At 38.2% G+C, this 21423-nt stretch overlaps 2 protein-coding genes across 4 annotated transcripts in view; one reads left to right on the top strand and one right to left on the bottom strand.

The window, feature by feature from the left end:
• LOC126705671 (probable carboxylesterase 4, mitochondrial) overlaps positions 1-21423 on the top strand; it is a 105805-nt gene that overhangs the window by 57704 nt on the left and 26678 nt on the right. The window lies entirely within an intron of this gene.
• On the bottom strand, positions 6671-7792 carry LOC126705025 (uncharacterized). The gene has a single exon (XM_050403987.1). The coding sequence runs from the start codon at positions 7790-7792 to the stop codon at positions 6671-6673; it is 1122 nt and encodes a 373-aa protein (XP_050259944.1).

The following is a 21423-nucleotide window of genomic DNA, read 5'->3' as shown; positions in this document are numbered from 1 at the left end:
ATTTTGGCTATGTGGTAATGGTATTGTGAATTTTTCAGGTCTGGATGTATGAGTATTTTGGAGTTGGTCCTGAAATTCGAGAGGAAGTTGCTGGCATTTTTCCTAGATTTCTCCGTTGGTTGCCCAAACATCTCCAGACTTTCTTTGGAGATTTGGCGCTTAGTGATTGACAACCTGACAATTGATGAAGTGAGCACTTTCTTCTTTCTCCTTTTCAAATCTTTGGCACTTGGTTATGCTTCAGTCCCTTCTCTTTCTGAGTTCCTTTTTGTGATTTTTCAAATGAACTTAAATCCTTGGGCTAGATGTGAGGGGTATGCTCAGTGTGAGCAGGCTCTAGAATTGAATGGCCGCCAAGTATTGTTTGAATGTGGGATGGAAAGTACTGGTATCATGGTGATCGGGTGTCGCCCTAAGTTGAACATGTGTATCCTTATACCACAATTCCAACTCCTCCTTGGCACACTATTTGGTTGGCTAACCTTTTGGTTGATGAAGAGATTGCTCGGGCCCTGATGGCTATATTGTTGCAGGAGTAGAAGGAAATTACTCTGACTTTGTCCAGGATCATCTACAAGGTTGCTTGGTTGGTAGAACAGTATTTCTCTTCCCTTCTAAGATCAAATTTTTGTTCTCCAAATTCCCTTTCCATATTTTTGCTTGGTAACAATATTTGCATGTTGGACTTTTAGCCTCCTGCTTTTGAAGGAGAGGAAGAGGGAGAGGAAGAGGAAGAGATTCCCTCTCCTCACTATGCTGTAGCTCTTCTAGTTCTTTCACAGAGACTTATCCTCATTTTCTGGCATCGTAGTATGATGTGATGAATCCTGATGGAACGTATAGTTCCATGCCTTTGACAAGGCCAGAGCACGTACCAAATGTTCCTTGGCCCGATCCAATATGTTCTTGAATGTTCAGTTCTTTGTCCTTATTTTCTTCTTAACTAAATGAATGGCTCTTAATCTGGTAGAGTTGCTTTAGGTTGGTGTGGATTTTGTGGAAGAAAGCATGTGGATGATTGGAGGCTTACAGTCATTGGCTCGCACTCAGTCCTCCCAATATGTGCTCAATGATTCAAACTGGGTATGCCACTTTGCTTTCTGAGCATCTCTTGCTTCAACTGTGCTTGATGGTGCAATTAACACTTGATTTTGCTAACTTTTCAGGCACATCGAATGGAAACTGCTGATGCTGCTAGAAGAACTTTAGAGGAAAGGATCAGGAGCCTCGAAATTGAAAATCTTCAGTACGATCCTCGCTTTTTCGCAAGTCAGGAAGGAAATATTGAAGGTGGCTCCTCTTAAGGTGGATCAAGGAGATCCTCATGCAGGCAGAATTGGAGTCTTAATGATGCATAATCTGTATTTTTGTTTTTCCTGCAAAACAAAAGGAAGTGTTCCTTAGACAATCTTATATTATTTCCCATGTTTAACTCTTGCTTCTTGGCACCATGTAGAGACTTTAACTAAGACAATTTTAGAATTCACTTGATGAGATCGTGTAGTACTAATTTAAACTTATCTTACTTGGCTCTGTTGGAGTTTGCACTTACATGAATGAGGTGGAGCCGAATGCCCCTAGTTTAAAATGAATGCATGATTTTTTGGAAATCTTGGTGATGATGATTTTTTCTAGAAAAATGATGATGGTGATCTTTTTGAAAAATGAGCCATGGGCGAATGCCCCTAGTATACAACAGGATATATGATTCTTGAAAATCTCAATGATATATATATATATATATTTTTTTTTTTTTCTTTGAAAATTGAGACATAGGCGAATGCCCCTAGTTTGGAACATAAATCCATGAGTCTTAAAAAAAAATTGATTTGATAATTTTTTTTTTGAAAACAATGGTGCAATTGATGATTTTTGAAAACAAGTGGGTTAGACACGTCAAAATGTCACAATTTGATCAGAAAAAATCTTTTTGAGTGTCAAACGGTCTTAAAAAAATTACACGAGAACGTAAAACTGCATGGAATTGCATGAGTGTAGGACTGAGGGGCTACGTGCCACTTAGCAAATGAAGAGTGCCATTCGGCACTTTTAAAGTGCCGAATTGCACTTGGCCACGCCGCGACACTTACGCCATGGTGGGCCGACACCTCACGCTTTTCCAATTTGCGTTTCACATTTTTTGAAAGATTTCTACTTCGTTTGTGATCGTGAAACACTCTCCTAGTCAGTTGCAAACTCTCTGAAACCTATTTCAAACCTAATTAGGAACGTAAAACTGCATGGAATTGCATGAGTGTAGGACTAAGGGGCTGCGTGCCACTTGGCAAATGAAGAGTGCCATTCGACACTTTTGAAGTGCCGTTCGGCACTTTTAAAGTGCCGAATTGCACTTGGCCACACCACGACGCTTACGCCATGGTGGGCTGACACCTCACACTTTTCCAATGCCCGTTTTGCATTTTTTGAAAGATTTTTACTTCGTTTGTGATCATGAAACACTCTCCTAGTCAGCTACAAACTCTCTAAAACCTATTTCAAACCTAATTAGGAATTGATGTAGCTTATTTAAACGAATTCTCTTGCGACAAATCTCTGCATAAAGGTTAGTAAAACACAATAATCACAAGCAAACATCATCCATGGCTAGCAATCATAACATTTCTCATTCAACAATTCATGATATCAACAGATGGGTTCGTAGCTTTGATTTCAGTACCAAAACCAATTTTACAGCCTATAAATTAGATGGAATTAAGGCTCTGCGGAATGTAAAGATCAAGTGGAACTTCCTCCATGCTGGTATGAAATTCTGGGATCTCGAAGAACATGTGTTTCGGTTTAACACTGCTGAACTCTGTCTGACATTTGAAGAATTTTTCGCTATCCTGGGCTATGATCCCAACAAAAAATCTATAATAGTTTCTTGTGATCCCCGGTATAAGGAATCTTTGTCTGATGCTCTCGGTCTTTCTACTTCCATTACTGATAGTATGATTGAAGGTCATATGGTGAATCTTCGTGCCATTATCTCTTGGCTAATTGACAAACGCACCTATGGAGTGATCGACAACATGCAGAAAAACTTCAGTTTGGCTTTATGCTTTGTGGGAGAACTTTTGCTTTGCTCTGGAAGACATAGCTTTGTGGATGCTTGAGCTATAAGTGTTGTGAATCAAATTAAGGATGGTGATAATCCCATTTCTTTGATATTGGCAAAAACTCTTCTAGGACTGGATGCTATATTTCATGGTAGAGAAACTCAGAACTTCTTAGGGAGTCCTTTGACTTTGCAGATATGGCTGATGGAGTGACTGGACATGATTACCAAGCTTACAACCAGTAACTATGGGCCTAGCAGTTTTCTTAGCAGGGTTGTAATCAAGACTGAATGCCAAACTGAGTGACTGGGTGAAGTTCTTAGACAAGAAATCCAGTACCTCAATTTAATGACACTGTTATTGGTGGAAGTGCCTACCCCCTTTATTGAGGTCTCTAGGATCGGACCACATCTTCCTTATTGGGTTATGGAGGGCAACTTTCTACAAGGGAGACAGACTTTTGAGGCAATTCAAATATGAGCAAGGAATGCCTGGTGGCAAAAGAAGAAGACCTTTCTCTCCTGTGGACACAAATACTACTTCTGTATAGAACATGTTATTGGGTTAAAGATGGCTGACCGAGTGGACTAATCTTTTGTCAAGGTTCACTCTCACAAGATGAATATAGAATACTCTAACTGGTTGATAGACAAGATTGTTGACAAGGAAACTGAAAGGATTGCTATGAGAGAACAATTTCTCAGAGACAACTGAGAAAGACCTGATGAAGACAACTATGAATTCAAAAGAAGGGACAGAAATGATGAAGTGCCTATCACAAAAGAAATTAATGACCAACAGAAAAAGAAAAGATTGAAGACAAAGTGACTTTCTTATTTTTTTTGGCTTTGAACTTGCTTATTTTAGAAGTTGACATAAAACTCTTATGTTTAGGAATTATTTAGGATTTGCAGGTTGAGGATTCTGTTTAAAGTGTAGGCTTTTGGGGTTTGGAATTTTTATGATTTGGTTTAGGGTTTGGGTTTTTGGATTTTATGTAATGGCATGGTTTAAGGGAATGGTTGAATTTTTGGTAATTTTGGTTAATGGGTAAATTGTGGGTTTTGGGAAATTGTGACCGAACCAATGCATGGTTGCCTATGTACCCCCTTAATAGATGGATCAGGTCATCACGTAGTCATTTATGATGATGGATTTTTTATTTATTTATTTATTTATTTTTATTGCCTTAACTTTTGCCTAGGTCACCCTTTTGGGTTTTCAACTTAGCAAGCTCTCTCACTTCCTTCTTCTTCTTCTTCTTTTTTTATTTATTTATTTTTTTTTATTTTTTTAACTCTCCTTTTGCATAGATTGCCCTTTTGGGTTTTCAACCTATCTTCTTCTTCTTCTTCTTCTTTTGTTTTGTTTTTTTTTTTTTTTTTGGTCTTTTTTAGTCAAACCTAGGCAGGGAAATAACATAATTTACAACCACTTCAGTCGTGGTGCTTTCAGACTACCACCTCAGACATGGTATTTCTTCAATTGATCCATGTTGGTTGGTTTAGTGAAAGGGTTTGCATCCAAGTCCATCAATCTTACTGCTCCCCCAGAGTATATCTACTTGATAATGTATGGGCTTGCCCAATGTTGCTTGAACTTCCCATTTACATCTTAAACCAGGTCTCGGATTTCCTTCAACACTAAATCCCCCAACTTCAAATCTCTAGTTCTCACCTTCTTGTCAAAAGCTTTCCTAAGCGTCCTCTGATAATCTTGAATGTGATACAAGGTTTTGAGTCTCTTCTCATCTAGCATGCATAACTAATCATATCTGCTTTGCAACCAATTTGCTTCAAAGATTTCACTCTCTAGTACTGTCCTTAATGAACGGACACCCATCTCAATAGGAAGGACTGCTTCCATCCCATACACCAATGAATAAGGAGTGGCTCCTGTGGAAGATCGAATTGATGTTCTATACCCCCAAATTGCATAGGGCAACTGTAGGTGCCAGTCCTTGTAGTTCTTTGTGCTCTTCTTCAAGATTCACCTTATGTTTTTATTAGTAGCCTCAATTGCTCCATTAGTCTGAGGACGGTAAGATGAAGACTTGTGGTCTTGAATGTTGAACTGTCATAGCAGCTTCTCTGTTTCTCTTTTAAAGTGCAACTCAATGTCTGAGATAATTTCATGCGGTACCCCATATCTGCAGATGATATTGATATGAATGAATTGAGCAACTTTCTTTGAATTCAAGACTTTGGATGAAGTAGCTTTGATGAGAATGCAAATTGTCATATTTTTCTCCCTTAATGTTTAGTCTTTTATATTTATTTGGTGCCTAAATGTATCATTATTCTTATATTTTGATTCAGGATGCAAATGGAGGCATTAAGTGCAAAACGTAGCTAATTGGGCGATTCTGGACAGCTTTGACATCGCTTCGTAATCTGGTCCTAACTCTCTCATACAAGCTCCGATTGAGATGATTCAAGATGATATGGAACGCCAAGACAAAGATCTACAACGTTCATGTTTTGAGTTTTGAGAGATACGGGATGCATCAAGGTTGAAATCGGGCTTGAATTTGCTGCACCTGCACTGCTGACGTTTTGGAATGTTCCTTTGCCTGCAATTCTAATACGCAGATCTGATGGGGTTTATTTTCAAAAGCTTTCAGATCTGGTGCACGAAATTCCCAGTTGAAAAACACCACTTTCCAAGTCATATTAGGACTTTGTTTTATTTTTAATATTTTTCCTTAATTAGTTAGATTTGGATATTATTATTGAGAATATTTTTAGGAGATTTTGTAGGCTTGGGAAAGGGGGAAGGAGAAATCAAAATTGGACACACATGCCTCTCTCTCCCCTCTTTTATGATTTTTTTCCTTTGAGTTTTCATCATGGCCCTACTTGGCTAAACTTTTATACTTGGTCGAAGGAAACTGAAGCCTGGGAATCAATAAAACTGTGAGATCTAATTTGTTTTTATTGTTCAATTTATGCTTTGAATATCGAATTTTCTTGTGTGCCTATTTTCATGAATGTCTCGTTTAATTACTAGGAGGCCTACTAGTTTATTGTTCGTTGCAATCTACTGCTAGGTTAGATATCAAATCCATAATTGTTTGATCTCTCTAACTTGTGAAGCAACCAACATTTGATGATTTGCTACGTCATAAATTATTAGATCTTAGGAAGAATGCTCGACTAAATTAAATGCAACCGCTTGTGTTTGTGTTGTTTAGTTTCATCGATCTCTCTAATTCTTAAGGCTGCTACTAGATTAAACCTATAGCCCTTGTCTTGGGTTGTTTAGTAGTTAGGGTTTATTAGATCGCTCGTTCTCTAATTAACTACAACTAAGGAGAGATAGGAAAATTGTTCCGATGGTGAATATTCAAAGTGTGAATTGATATATACTTGCATCGATGATCAGTTGTAAAATTCCAATGGTGGATGTTGACTTAGACCAAGGTTTGTTCTTTTGATTAATTTTGATACTTTAATTTGAATTGTTCCTTATTTTTTTTTTCTTTCTTAAAATTGTTTTCATTATACTCCACCCCCCCCCTCCTTGTTCACATAGCATAAAATTAGGCTAGATACTCTCCGTGGGAACGATCCTTACTCGCACTACTACATATATTTTTAGGAGTATAGGTTTTATTTTTGGTTGCCTGTGACAACACACCAAGCTTCTACCCATTTAGTAAAGTAGTCAATGGCTATAAGTATGAATTCATGGCCATTGGATGTTGTTGGGTGAATCTTCCCAATAATGTCTATTCCCCGTGTAGAGAACGGCCAGGGTGATGTCATAGTATGTAGTGGCATAGGTGGCATATGTTTTAGATCTTCATGGACTTGGTATTGACGGTAAAGAACATGAGAAGCACAGTCGGCTTCCATGGTAGTCCAGTAGTAACCCTGTCTTATTATCTTCCTTAACAACATGTGTGCATTCATATGTGGCCTATAACTTAACTTATGAACCTCTTCAATTATTTGCTGTGCTTCCTTATTAGTTACACAAAGGAGGTGAATTCCATCATATGATCTTCTGTAAAGCTTTTCTCCACAATTGATGTAATTAGTAGACAACCTTCGGATGGTTAACTGATCATTCTTGTCTGCAAACTTCGAGTAGGTCCCATCCTTGAGATATTGTAGGATGTCTAAATAACATTCACCTTCCCCATTCTTTCCCTTATCTTCTTCTATTGTCATGCAATAGGTTGGTTCTTCTTTTTGTTCCAACACTATCGGCCTAGCTTTATCTTCTTTTAGCCTATCCATTATGGATGCCATGGTTGCTAAAGCATCTGCGATTTGATTTTGCATCCTTAGCACATACTGATATTGGATCTTGCTGAATTTTGATGCCCACTTCTGAAGACATTCATGATAAGGCATCAGCTTTTCTTCTTTGATCTTCCATTTATTATGTACTTGAGAGATTATTAATGCTGAGTCACCGTACACCTCCAACTCTTTTACTCCAAGGTCTAGGGCTGCTTGTAGACCCATGATGCAAGCTTCATATTCTGTGGCATTATTGGTGGCAGGAAAGTTGAGTTTGCCAGAAAATGGAATGTGTGTCCCTTTTGGAGAAATTAAGAGAACTCCAATTCCACTTCCGTTTTGATTTGTTACTCCATCAAAATACATCTTCCATGATTCTACTTCAATCCCCATGATGTCTTCATCCAGAAAGTCTCCTTGGGTTTCTTCAGCTTCTTCTAGTGAATAATGGGCTAGGTGATCGGCAATTGCTCTCCCCTTCATGGATTTCTAAGTCACATACTTAATATCAAATTCTGACAGAAGTAAAACCCATTTAGCAGTCTTTCCATCTTGCACAGGTTTTTCCATTAAGTACTTCAAAGGATCCATTCTTGCAATCAACCGGACCTTGTAAACAAGCATGTAATGTCTAAATTTATGAGTTGCCCATACTAGTGCTATACATGTCTTTTCTAATGGTGAATACTTCTCTTCATAAGGCAACATCTTCTTGTTGATGTAGTAAATCGCATTCTCTTTTCTAGTCTCCTCTAGGTATTGAGCAAGTAAAGCCCCCATTGCTATATCTATAGTGGTGAGCTACAACAACAATGGTTTTTCAGGAATTGGCGGGACAAGTATAGGTGGTTTATCAAATAACTCTTGATCTTCTTGAAAGCTTCTTGGCATTGTTCATTCCACACTGTAGGGACTTCTTTCTTGAGTAGTCGGAAGATTGGTTCACATGTTATAGTGAGTTGGGCTATGAACCTGCTGATGTACTGTATCCTCCCCAGAAATCCTCGGATCTCCTTTTCAGTCCTTGGAGGCTTCATCTCTATAATTGCCATTATTTTGTCAAGATCAACTTCTATTTCCCTTTTGCTTACCATAAACCCTAATAGTTTTCCGTATGTAACTCCGAAAGTACACTTCTTTAGATTCAACCGCAACTTGTAGAATCGGATTCTTTCAAAGAACTTCCTTAAAGCTGGTATGTGCCCTTCCTGGTCTTTGGTTCACTATCATGTCATCAACATAAACCTATACTTCTTTGTGGATCAAATCATGCAACAAAGTGGTGGCTGCTCGTTGGTAAGTAGCACCAGCATTTTTAAGGCCAAACGACATGACCCTGTAACAATATGTCCCCTATGGAGTGATAAAGGAGGTTTTTTCCATATCTTCTGGAGCCATCTTAATATGATTGTGAAAGTTCAAAAACGTGTACAAAAACACTTTTGAACGTTTAGACCCCCAAAAACCAACTTAACCAACACAAGCAATATGTCAAACAACAAGTGTGCGGAAACTTAACATATGCTATAATATGAAATTGGTTAAACAACTATCTAAGCCATAACAAAATAAACCACAGCAGATAATGTAAAGGCAGAGATAGAGAGGAAGGAAGATGCAAACACAGAGATAACACCCGATGTGTTATCGAAGAGGAAACCGAAGACCTCGGCGAAAAACCTCTCCGCCGCCCTCCAAGCGGTAGTCAATCCACTAGAAAATACAGTTGGGATACAAGGACAGCAATAGACCCTCCAAGCCTAATCTACCCAGTGCACCTAAGCCCTCCAAGCTTCTTGCTCCAACGAGGTTGCGCCGAACCTTTTTCTTTTCTAGCTTTCCGGATTCCGCTACTGCACCGTAGCATCAACCAATGAAGATTGGCTCCTTCCTAACTACTTCCCAGAACTCCAAACGACTGTCTCACAGAGATGATAATGGTGAGAACCAGGTTTGGTATAATGCCTCTCAAGGTTTTGACAATGGAGAGGAAGAGAGTTGAGGAATATGATGAGACTCTAAGGTAGGGATTGTGTGTGAAACAATCTTGTTTTTCTTTAGGGTTTCTCTCTCAAAATTCTCTCTGGAAGCTCTCTTTCAATCGTGGGTTAAAGGGGTATTTATACTGGAGTGAAGAGGAATGTGAAACGTCAGGTTTTTCCAAAACAGGGGTGGCTCGCGGCTTGACCAAGTCGCGAGATCCAGTCGCGAGTTAACCGTATGGCCAGTTGTCCTGTTTTGTCCTGTAGTGCTCCAGCTAGCATGACTGTTCATCTTCCAGCATGCTTGGCACGTGTGCAGCTTCTGGCGGCTTGCAGCCGCGAGTCCACCCGCGAGTCCCAGCCGCGACACTCTGTTTTCTTGCACACTCTTGAGCAATCTTCACTCTATCTCACTCACTACCCTTACAACAAACCCACCTAAATACAGGGTTACTAAATGCTGAATTACAAGCAAATTTGGCACGGAATAAAGCCAATTAGATGGTTGAATAAATTCAACCTTACAGATTGTATACTGAAAATCCTTCCATAAACGAGATAGCGCATGCCCTGCTGTGTTGTCAACCAGGACGTCAATGTGAGGCAATGGAAAGTCATCTTTCGGGCTGGCCTTGTTCAGATCTCGAAAATCTACACACATTCGGAACTTCCCATCTTTCTTCAGTACCGGAACCACATTAGCTAACCATTCTAGATAGTTGACCACTCTTAGAAATCCTACATTGTACTATTTTCTACTTTTTCCTTGATCTTGAAAGTCCATTCCAGCTTCATTCTTCTTAACTTCTACTTGACTGGCTTCATGGTTGGATTTGTTGGAATGCAATGTTGTACTATATCTGTATCAATCCCGGGCATGTCTTCATATAACCAGACAAAGACTTCATTGAACTCAGTCAGTAGTGCCACTAATGCATCTTTCTCTGAGGTGGTTAGGATATTGCCTACTTGGATCATTTTGGGCTCATCATCGGTTCTCAGGTTAATAGGTTGGGTTTCTTCTTTTATAGGTTCTAGGTATCCATGTTTTAATTCCTTATTATTAAGAGTTTCTTTACCAATTTCAGAAATAAAAACATTCAAAGCCAGCAAATAAGCAGAATCAGAAATCATATTAAAAGGGAAAGAGTTTTTAACAGACTATAGACTCAATTGGAAAACTATCACAAACAGACTTAACAGGAATAGAAACACTAGTAGAAATAGAATCAATAGGAACAGAAACAATGTTCTTGGCAGGAGTGACTGGCTCGGCGGTCTTGATCTTCTTTGCAAAGGTGACTGACTTGACGGTCTTGATCTTCCTTACAGAGTCTTCCATGGGGTGGGCAACTCCCTCCCATGCCCAGTTCTTTAACTCGGTTGTCGCTTCCACAATTGTAGGTGGCTTCCAGTAAGCTCATTCTTCCCCAAGCATCAGTACTGTGGGATCTACATCCATATCATCTGTAATTTCTTCTTCAACCTCCATGTCTTTGGGCTTGTCGGTCACAAAAGCATCTAGGCACTCTATGCTATCCATCCATTCATCAAATAGATCTATTTGCTTCTATTGCACAAGTTAGTGGACTGAGGGAGATTTTCTAACTTACTTTCTTCTATTTTCTCCTCATTATGTTTTGCATTCTCAAGTGTCATGATTTTGAGACTGTGGACCATTATCTTTTGGTCTAGAACGACCAGCCTGCTTCTATATCATCCTCCTTTACAGTATGTAAGGTAGGTGTACTTGGTTTTGAATCATGATAGGACACCAATTCTAGAACTTCTCTTCCATGCTTATCATACCTAGGGCCAGACCTTGAACTGACATTGGTGATATCACTCCAATCTGAAAGATGCCCATAGGGATATCCATCATGATACATTTGATTGGCTTGTGCATTCTCCTCTAACACATTTATCAACCTGTATTGGTCACTATTAGTGTCGCTCCACCTGTTGGCTTTGACATCGTCTTTTATGTCTTCATCATAATAGTCCATATCACTGTCATATTCCTCATAGAATAGGTCTGCATCTTCATCTTCTCTATCACTAGGGGGTTCACCGCAATCATCTCCACTGTATGGGCTATCATAACTTCTACTGCTGTTGTCGTCACTATTGGTGTTGTTGTCATCATCATCATGTCCACCATCATTGTTACTGTTGTCACTACTACTATCACTCCTGTCTTCACTTTCATCTTCTTCATCACTAGAGGCTGTTCCTCCTTCCTCATCTTCATCACTGGCTCTTAGTTCATATAGGCTCTTCAATGTATGCTAGCAGGCCTCCCAATATTCTTCTTCTTCAATATTGCAAATTGGATCTCCAAGGAGTGTAATCATGGCATTAGGATCCAAGTGATCAGCCCAATCAGTAGGGACCTAAGTTGTATCTTCCTTTTTCAATTTTGGAACCTCATTGTTGCAATCAAGTAGTATCTCGAAATTGGGCACCATTGTCTTTATCACAGGATCAAATTTTGGTTCCGGGAATCCCCAATATTGTTGACTTTTTCCAGCTTTTACAAACTTCCCATTCAATGTAGGAGTGTAGGGCTTTAGTGGTTTTGGAGGACAAGGGAGTCCTTTTGCTTTGGCTTTGGCTTGAGCCATCCTTCTTACTTCCATCTCTAGCAAATCATCATCAGTGGGCTTTTAGCCTAGCCTAAAAGGTGGTGTGGCAGTAGGAATTGCCAAGTCTTGAATAGTTGGTTTCTTCATAGCTCTCCCCAAATTCATCCCAGGAAAGTAATTCATTCTTCTCATCATTGCTACCACATTGTTGTTACCATAAGGAGCGAAGTCTATTGGGATCTTCTCGACTTCTTCTTCTCTCTTTTCAAAACCAAGCCTCTCAATCTCAAAGCCATCCAAAGTCAATGGCTCTTTCTCAGAATGAATACCATAAACAGGTTAAGATACAGTCAAAGTATCCCCATAGATGGTCACAATAGTCCTTTTATATGAAAACCGAACCTTTTAATATAGGGAAGAAGGTACGACTTCTGTGTCATGGATCCATGGTCACCTAAGGAGCATATTGAAGCATGAGGCTATATGAAGGACTTGAAAATCCACCTTCTTGACCTTTGGTCCTATGGTAAGCTCTAATGTTATGGTTCCCAAGACCTCTCTTCTACTGTTGTCGTATGCCCTCACATGTTGATCAGTAGGCACAAAGTCTTCAATGCTCAGGCCAAGGTAGCTTGCAGTCTTCAAAGGACACACGTTCAAGGCACTTCCATCATCTACCAAAACCATCAGTATTCTCTTCCCCATGGCATCTACAGTGATATGTAATGGATCGTAGTGGTGCTTCCCCTTCTTGGTTAGATCCTTGTCAGAATAGGAAATAGCGAGTTCCCTATTGATGGATCCAATCATAGCATTCAGATCCTAGGAGGTTGTGGTTGTAGGGACTTGGATTTGGTTGAGCAGGTTTTCTAGGTTTTGTCGATGTTTGTATGAGGCCATAAGTAAACCCTATAAGGATATGTTGGCTTGTGTCTTCTGTAGTTGCTTGAGAACTTCATCTTCCACGGCAAGTATTTGTTGGGTAGATCTATTCAAAGCTTCCACTGGGTTGTCGGTCTGTAAATGTAGGGGTTTGAAGTGTCTCCCCCCTTGTGATGTGGGCAATTTTAGTTGAGTCATTGGGATTAGTGTCTTGGGGTTTGAACTGTTTCCCTCCATTTGTGAGTGTTTGGCCATTTGCTTGGGGTTTGAAGTGTCTCCCCCCATTTGTAGGTGCTTGGCTGTTCTCTTGGGGTTTGAAGTGTCTCCCCTCATTTGTGGATGTTTGATTGTTTTTTTGTTGTGCTATTTCATTCCATATGTCATATCCTATAGTGGTAGTAGAGGTCCTATCCATTAATTCTTCCCATGTTATCATGAAGCACTTGGGTAGGTCATGGATCAAGGTGGACGGGTCTTCCTTATTCTCTTCTTTGGTCATCAAGCAATTAATCCTTGGTCCTTTCCCAAAATTGTGATTGGGCAAGGGATTTTTAGTGATGCTAGGCCTTGTAGGCAGCGCAATCACTTTGTTGTCTATTAAGTCTTGAATTGCATGACGAAGGGTGAAACAACGGTTAATTTTATGACTAGGGACTTGGTGGTAGGCACATCTTTTATTCACATCAAACCTTGGGGGCAAGGGGTTCGGAATTGGTCTTGGGTCTAAGGGCTTCAGTAACCCTTTTGCTTTTAGCTTATCAAACACTTGGCTAATGGGCATATACAACTCATGAAATTCTCTCTTAGGTCTAGGTCCTTGGGGTACTTGCACAGGTGCAATGGGCGCAATCAATTAATATGGATCATTTTCTGCAGCCTTAGAATTAGACCCTACATTCTTTCTAAACCTTGGAAGGTCATCAGTCTTTATAGTGCCATTGTTTATAGCATCCTCAATTTGGGTTCCAGCAACAATTAAAGCTTTAAATATTGGGAAAATATTGTGCAAACAAGTATTTATGGTATACATGCAATAAATTCTTTACAACCATGGCTAATTGTTCTTCCTCACTTGGCCTACTCATCATCTGTGCGGCCTTGGCTCTCCCCTTGGTAATGAAAGTAGAGAGGGATTCTTTCGGCTTTTGCTTGGTAGTCTCAAGGTCTCTCCTTGTGATATCCACTTCCATATTGTACTTGTATTTCTTGTGAAACTCTCGGCAAATGTCCTCCCAACTTCTGGCTCTTGCATCATCCAGGTTGAGGAACCACCTAAGAGCGGCTCCAGTCAGTGTGTTTTGAAACATCTGAGCAAGCACTTCCTTGGTTGCGCCTAAGGGCTGCATAGCCCTCATATGCATCTTTAGATGGGACTTTGGGCAACCAGTCCCATCAAACTTGTCTAGAGTTGGAGAAATTATGAGGTTTACATGGTGGACAAGTGACGTGATCCACCATTCCACTAAAAGATTCATACCTGTTTAAAATTGCTGAATTAGAAATTTTTTTTAACAAAAACTGATTATTAACTCAGTAATTTTAAACAAGTGAGAGTCTTTTAGTGGAATGGTAGACAATTGACGTGGTAGACAAGTGACGTGGTCCACTAGAGGACTGTATAATTTCTCCTAGAGTTGGCATCTTTAACTTAGGTGGCACCCTTGCATTGGGGAATAGGGAGAGAGAATCGTAGTCCATAAGTTCATCCATCTTACGGGCTCTTCTAATCATCTCCTCCATTTTATTCATCCTCTCTTCTTCTCATTCTCTAGGGCTGGGGAATCATGATCAGTCTTGTCCTCCTCTTGATTACCCTTTAAATTCTAAAATTGTTGCATCATACGGTTCATGTCTTCCCTTAGCTGAATCTGACTAGCTACCATGGTGTTGAGTAGCTCTTGGGTGTTCATGGGTTCCTCTGTGTTTGGATGTTCTCCCTTTTCTGCCATGTTGCTAGGAGCTTTAAACTTCTTGTGGCTTGAACTATCTTGGAGGTCAAAGATGGGATTGTGATATTGCAGTAGTGGAGTCTCTTTTATGCTTGAAGGCTTCAGTATTGTGATGGGAGTGACGGGCTTGGAATTGGAGCTACTAGCTTGAGTGTTGGGCTTTGGTTCTCTTTGCAGCCTTCCTTCAGATCTTGACTAGATTCTCCCCTAATGACAGGCTTGGTCAGGTTAATCAAAGCTAAGACCCTATCCACATCCATCAATCAATCAAAACAAATACACACAACATGCAATGCAATTTTAACCGGGACCGACCTAAGGGTCGGTTCTAAGTCATTATGTTGAAAGGTGGGTTTGTTGTTTCATTTTTTCCCATAGCTAGAACGTTACACCTCCCAACTTGTAATGTAATGAACATTGCGTTGGTCCAAATGGCATGGTTTGTCGGTTACAATCAACAGGAAATGATCTAGTGACTGTAGGCTATGAGTTGGTGAGTTCGCCACTGGGTACCCGAATCTAATGAAGACCAATGATCCATGGTTACTACCACCACAAAATTGTTGAAAAGGGGTGCATTCATTATTGTTTGAAAGGCACACACAATGACAATTAGGGAAAGCTTTTAACAAACAATACAAACAACAAATTCCATGCACCAAAATATCATTCAACATTCCATTAAACATAAATAAACAAACAACAACTATATCATTCAAGACAATGCAAAACAAGGGTACATATTTGGTCACTTAAGTCTAATACGAAACTTAGCCCTCGACATCCCTAGTAGAGTTGCCACTGTGAGAGACCTCGACAAAAGCATCCCTCAAAAAAGAGATTCGGGTATCTTTTAGGGCACCTCTATTTTTGGGTAAATAGTATGGAGTCACCACTCATTTATTTTTTTTTTTTTATACAAAAAAATAAGAAAAACTAAATATATACAAATACATGACTGAATTGTTCTCTTCATTGATTGAATAAAAGAAATTATATATCTTGAAAAACTTTAAAATTACATAGCTTTGAGTCCTAGTTACAATCTACCAAAAATACATGGCTTTTGTCCTAGTTACATTCTACCCAAAAAAATAAATAAATAAAGACAATGCTAGATCTACTTAACCAATTACCTAAATCTGGAAGCTAGGTTATGGAATGGGAAGGTGTTAGGCACCTATTTCCGTTAGACAGAGTCTGGTCTTCTAGACTCTTGTGACCAATGTACTTTTTTATGCATGTCATGAATGATATGTTGAACATGTGAATAAAAAAAAAATCAAATCACACAAATTTATTTATGAATTAAGTCTCTTCTTTTGTTTAAAAAAAATTTAGATCTGTTTTGATTGGTAAAAAAATTGATTTTGATTGGTCAAAATACCAGATCTATTTTGTAGTATGTAGAAAAAAATGGTTTTTGGAGATAAAAATTCAGATCTATTTTTATTACATAAAATAAAGTCTTTTGGTTTAAAAAAAATATCAGATCTATTTTGTAAGAACTTAAAAAAATGGTTTTTTGATTTGTAAAATATCAGATCTGTTTTGAGATAACAAAAAATTGTTTTTGAATAATAGAAAAATCAGATCTGTTTTTTTATATGTTAAAAAATGAAAAAGGTTTTTTAAGAAGAGAGTTTCACTCATAATTTGAATTTATGAAATCATGAATTAAACAAAACAAACATAAACACGATCTTGATTAATCTTTTCCTTTATTTCAAATCTACATATATTAAAGAAAAGTCAGATCTATATCTAAGAAAGATACAAATCAGTTTTTAATTGAGAAAAATTCAGATCTACATCTCATAAAGATGCTGATACGTTTTTATTAGGGAAAAATTCAGATCTACATCTAAGAAAGATGCAGATCTGTTTTTGTATTGAGGAAAAATCAGATCTACATCTAATAATGATGTAGATCTGTTTTATTTCAAGAAAAATCCAGATCTACACCTAATAAGGATGTAGAATTTTTTTTTTTTTTTTTTTTTTAAAGAAAAAGAATTGCTCACATGTAGATTATTGACATTCAAGAAAGAGATTATAACAATCACATAAAAAAAAAAAAAAAACACACAATCATGCTTTAAACAAAACAACAATTAACAATTCATGCTATGGATAAAACATTCATCGCCATAAAAAGATAGCATAAGAAAGAGAGGGCGACTGAAAACAACCTCTTGCATAAGCACTCCTTGTTCTTGAGAGGATGTTTTAGGGTTCAAAGAAACTTATTCAGTTATCTTTGAAACCTAAAAAACCCTAATTTAAACAGCAAATCTCAAAGAGGATTAGTAAATATCAGCAATTTGAAAGCCTCAAAACGTGTGCCTCTCAGAGCGTAAAAAAAAGGTGTTGAGTTATGAGTTTCAATCTCTATTTATAGTGGCCAAAAGACTCTAAAGATCATTGGGCCAAAAGATTATAGTTTGAATCCAGACTAATCCTTTTGCGAAAAGATTGAAAAGGGTGTGCCTTATCATCACTCGAAGGCCATTGGGCCAAATCCCACAAGGAGAAAATTCGGCCCTTTTAGAGTGCTGTTTGGCACTCCAAAAGTGCCGAATTGCCCTTTGGACTCCGAACACTCTTTCGTGTTTGGGTGCCGTTTGGACTCCTCTCCTAGGGTTTTTTGGCCGGTCCTGTGTACCTAGACGTGTTTTCATCATCCGTTTATGATTTTTCATCTCTTTTTTGGATAATTCAGGCTATTTAAGAACAATTATCTTATAGATAAATACCCTAAAATAAATCTTGATAAAGTTCAAATTATCCACATTTTTATTGTTATCCAATCATCCCTTTTATTCCGATGCATGCAATCCTATTTTAAACACTAATTATCACCCAATCACAAAATTATTTAATTAATTATAATATCTTAACCAATCAGAATTAATTTAAACTAATCATGTGTGGTCGACCTTACCTAGACACAATACATGTTGACCGTGCAAACTTGATCATGTGATATCTTTCGATCTAATGGCCTGATTTGGAAACCAGAAACACCGTTGCGACCATTAGAATCTCAAAATCATTTTTATGATATGTAATGAATGAATTAATGCATGTAATGCAAAGGCAAGTTGATTCATGTAATGCAAGAACCAATTGATGCATGTGATGCAATTTGTGGTACATGGATTGTCATTCAAGTCATTCTCCTTGATTAAATTATGGGTGCAAAATTGAGAGTTTACAGTGGGCTACACCATTTTTGCAAAAAGTGGACTTAAAAGTTGAGATATGTGACTGGGTTTTGTTAGCAAACAAAACTTTTGGAGTTTTTGAATGATAGTGGGTTTTGAGTTATGAGTTATGGGTTTTGAGTTTGAGTTATATGTTATGAATACTGAGTTATGAAAACTGAGTCATGTCTAAACCAAATGGGCTCTTAGTTTTCTCTCATTTGTGTTTAGTTGGGAGGATGAAAAACATGCATTCCTATAACAATCTACACAAATATTGAACTCATCCACTTCAACATGAACAAAGAGCATCTGATAAATAGTTTCATAATATTCATATTAATAAGCACATAATATAGCATTCACCATTGGAGGTGGGCCTCTACGTTCTACCAAAATGATGCCTACACGTGGTATCTGAACAGTACACATGTGCCCTACATGCTTACACTGAATATACATAACTTGGGTAATTGTATCATCCCAAGCACACAAAATACTACATCCTATAGTCAAGGTACGTAACTTTTATCCCTTGGAGCATAACAGTCCACAAAATATGCGTACCATCATCACATGTCCATGGTTAGAAATACATACATAGCCTGCTTATACTAGCTAATGTTTACAGATAATACAATGCTGTCACATATATGGTACAATCAGAGGTGAATACTAGTACTACAACATATTACCAAATCCAAAAACTACCATCACAGTCAACACCAAACAGATTCGTCAGAGCCAAGTAAAAAAATAACTATCCATCTAAAGCTTCCTCAACTTAGCATTCTTGGCCAGAAATCCCCTAGCTGCCTTCTTATTACACAGATGATCAGAGGTAGTTGCGAGCATATCTTCACTATACCCATCCGACGCCATGGCCATCACCTCAGAGTAAAGACTGGTGTAATCAACAGGCCCTTGGTTGATTTCTTTCAAGGCCACAACAGTTTCCTTAAGCTAATTAGACAGATTAGTGAGAACACTATCATCACTGGGAGGTGCACGGCCTCTCTTACAGGACTTTGAAGCTATGAATCCGGTGGTGGATGATTCTACCATATTCTTTCCCTTCTCCCCCTTATCCATCACACCCTCCTCGCCATCGCCCACAATCTCAGCGTTATCATCATTCTCTTGCTGTGTGTCAAGATCAACGTATGACTTAGTAGAGCTGCTTGTGGCCATATCCTTACCCACTACAATGGCCAACTCATCATACATTTATATCCTCTTGTTCAAAAACTCGACATGCTCACGATGTGCCCGTAAGGGAGAAAGGAACGTAGAAAATTCAATATTCACTTCAATAATTAGAATTGACTCATATAGATGCCATATTCACTCATATTAATCAATATTTACTAACATAACTCAGTACACATCACAGAAGCATCAAAACAAGACTATATTAACAAAATATTGTTGAAAGCCATTCCATAACTTCCTTCTGATAAGTCTTGGCATTGCATGTGATCATCTTAAGGTTGTCGTTCCATCCAAATCCACTCTTCTTCTGAAGAGTCTAGATGGTACTCCACATAGTCCTCAACATACATAACCGGTTCTCCATAAACGAGGGGTAGCACTTTACCCCAAACTGAGTAAAGATGGCCTTTGCTACAGTGACAAAGGAGCCTGCCTTGAAAGTGTTTGAGGGCTTGTTGCCCTTCATAGGCTCTTCAGGAAGTAGGGTAAGCATGGTAGTGTGCATTAGGGGTAACCACCTGAATTGCTTAGAGCCCACCTTCTCCTTCTCCTTCTCTTTCTCTTTCGACATTGCTACATGTAAAAATTGTATAGTGAGAGTAACATTTAATAATTACTGTGCATATGAATAACAAAACAAACACACATACAACCATGCTTATTTGAGGAAAAAACGCATTAACATCAATGAGCCTACAGATATGCACAAAAAACAAAACAACTATTGGAAATAACAATGTAATACTGAAAATAATTATCCTTTCACCACCATAAGTCTATAATAAATACATTGTCTTTACACAACAGATAATTATAGAAAAATCATTCTAAGTGTCATCAATTATAGAAAAAAAAAACATTACATATTACAACTATAGAATTCTGAATCACACATATTTAAAGTACTACTCTCCACTCCTGGTATAATCGACCACATGGCTTGGCATATCTCATCTCTCTTAACATTTCACAGTCTATTTTCTACAGTGGAGTCCTGACATGAATGTGTTTCCGCTTCTCCACCGCTAGACTCTAATTGGTTCATTGCAACTTCCATCATATAATCAGTAGGATCAACCCCCATAATGTGATTATGAATCATACAATATGCTAACACTACTTCCACTTGGGTTTCAAAAGACCAAAATGGTTCTGCATCCAAGACTCGAAAACGTTTCTTCAATACTCCAAACCCTCACTCAATGCTAGTTCTCAAGGATGAGTGACGGAGGTTGAACAATTTACGTTCATTCTCAGGAGGAAGATCACTAAACTCTTTCAAGTGATATCAAACACTCCAATAAGGTGACGAAATTCCATTTTTATTACCATACCCAGCATCACCAAGATAATATTTACCTACATATATTGAAAATAAACCGAAATCACTACTATTCTTTAGTAAAATGAACAAAATTTAATAAAACTAAAACCTAAAATGTGAAGTAATCCTATAATACCTTCGGGAATTGAAAATCCCTCTAGTCTAGCGAATGCATCATTTAATACACGCAAATCATATGCATTACCTTCCCATCCAGCCAATACATAAGTGAACTTCAAGTCAAAACTAATGGCAGGTAAAACATTTTCAGTGGTTCCATTTTTGCGACCACAAAAGCTTCCTTGTATTTTAGGTGGGATAGATGCACGAATATGTGTACCATCTATTGCTCCAATACAATCCTAATTTTCAACAGATATAATGGTTTAAAAAATACACAAAATCTTCACAATTACAAAAATACACAAAAGTTCTAATATTTACCTTAAAATATGGGTAGAACGTTATGCTATCCCTTATCTCTCGGGGTGTATATTCGCTAGGCAGTCTTATTAGAGCTCTATATAATTTCAAAATCCTCCTAAGGACGACCCTAAAATATCTATGAACAATCTCAGTCGATTTATGGAACTAACTACCAATTACACAGAACCTCACATTATGACCAATTATGTGTAAGAAAATTTGCACTTGCTCCCTAACGGACATGTGAATAGTTAGTCGTATGTGCTGCCCCTAAGTAAGGATGTCACATAATTGGTGGAAAGCTATAGGCTTCATCCTAATTTGACTTACACAATGTCTCTCACTTTCGTGCAAAATACTATTTATGTAATGCTCTCTTTCAGCTGCATGATTAACATAAGGTGCCCTACATAGCCGATTACGCTGCAATTTCCTTAACAATGCAAGCCCCACAAGGAGGATAGATGCAACTGAGACAAGAATTGCTGCTTTGGTTTTTCTCTTCATCTAAAAATAACAAACACTATGCTATAAGAGGTACATAAACA

Source organism: Quercus robur, chromosome 11 (genome assembly GCF_932294415.1).
Source record: "Quercus robur chromosome 11, dhQueRobu3.1, whole genome shotgun sequence".
Classification (NCBI taxonomy): domain Eukaryota; kingdom Viridiplantae; phylum Streptophyta; class Magnoliopsida; order Fagales; family Fagaceae; genus Quercus; species Quercus robur.
The sequence above is the reverse complement of the archived record's forward strand: the minus strand, read 5'-3'. Positions and strand labels throughout refer to the sequence as shown.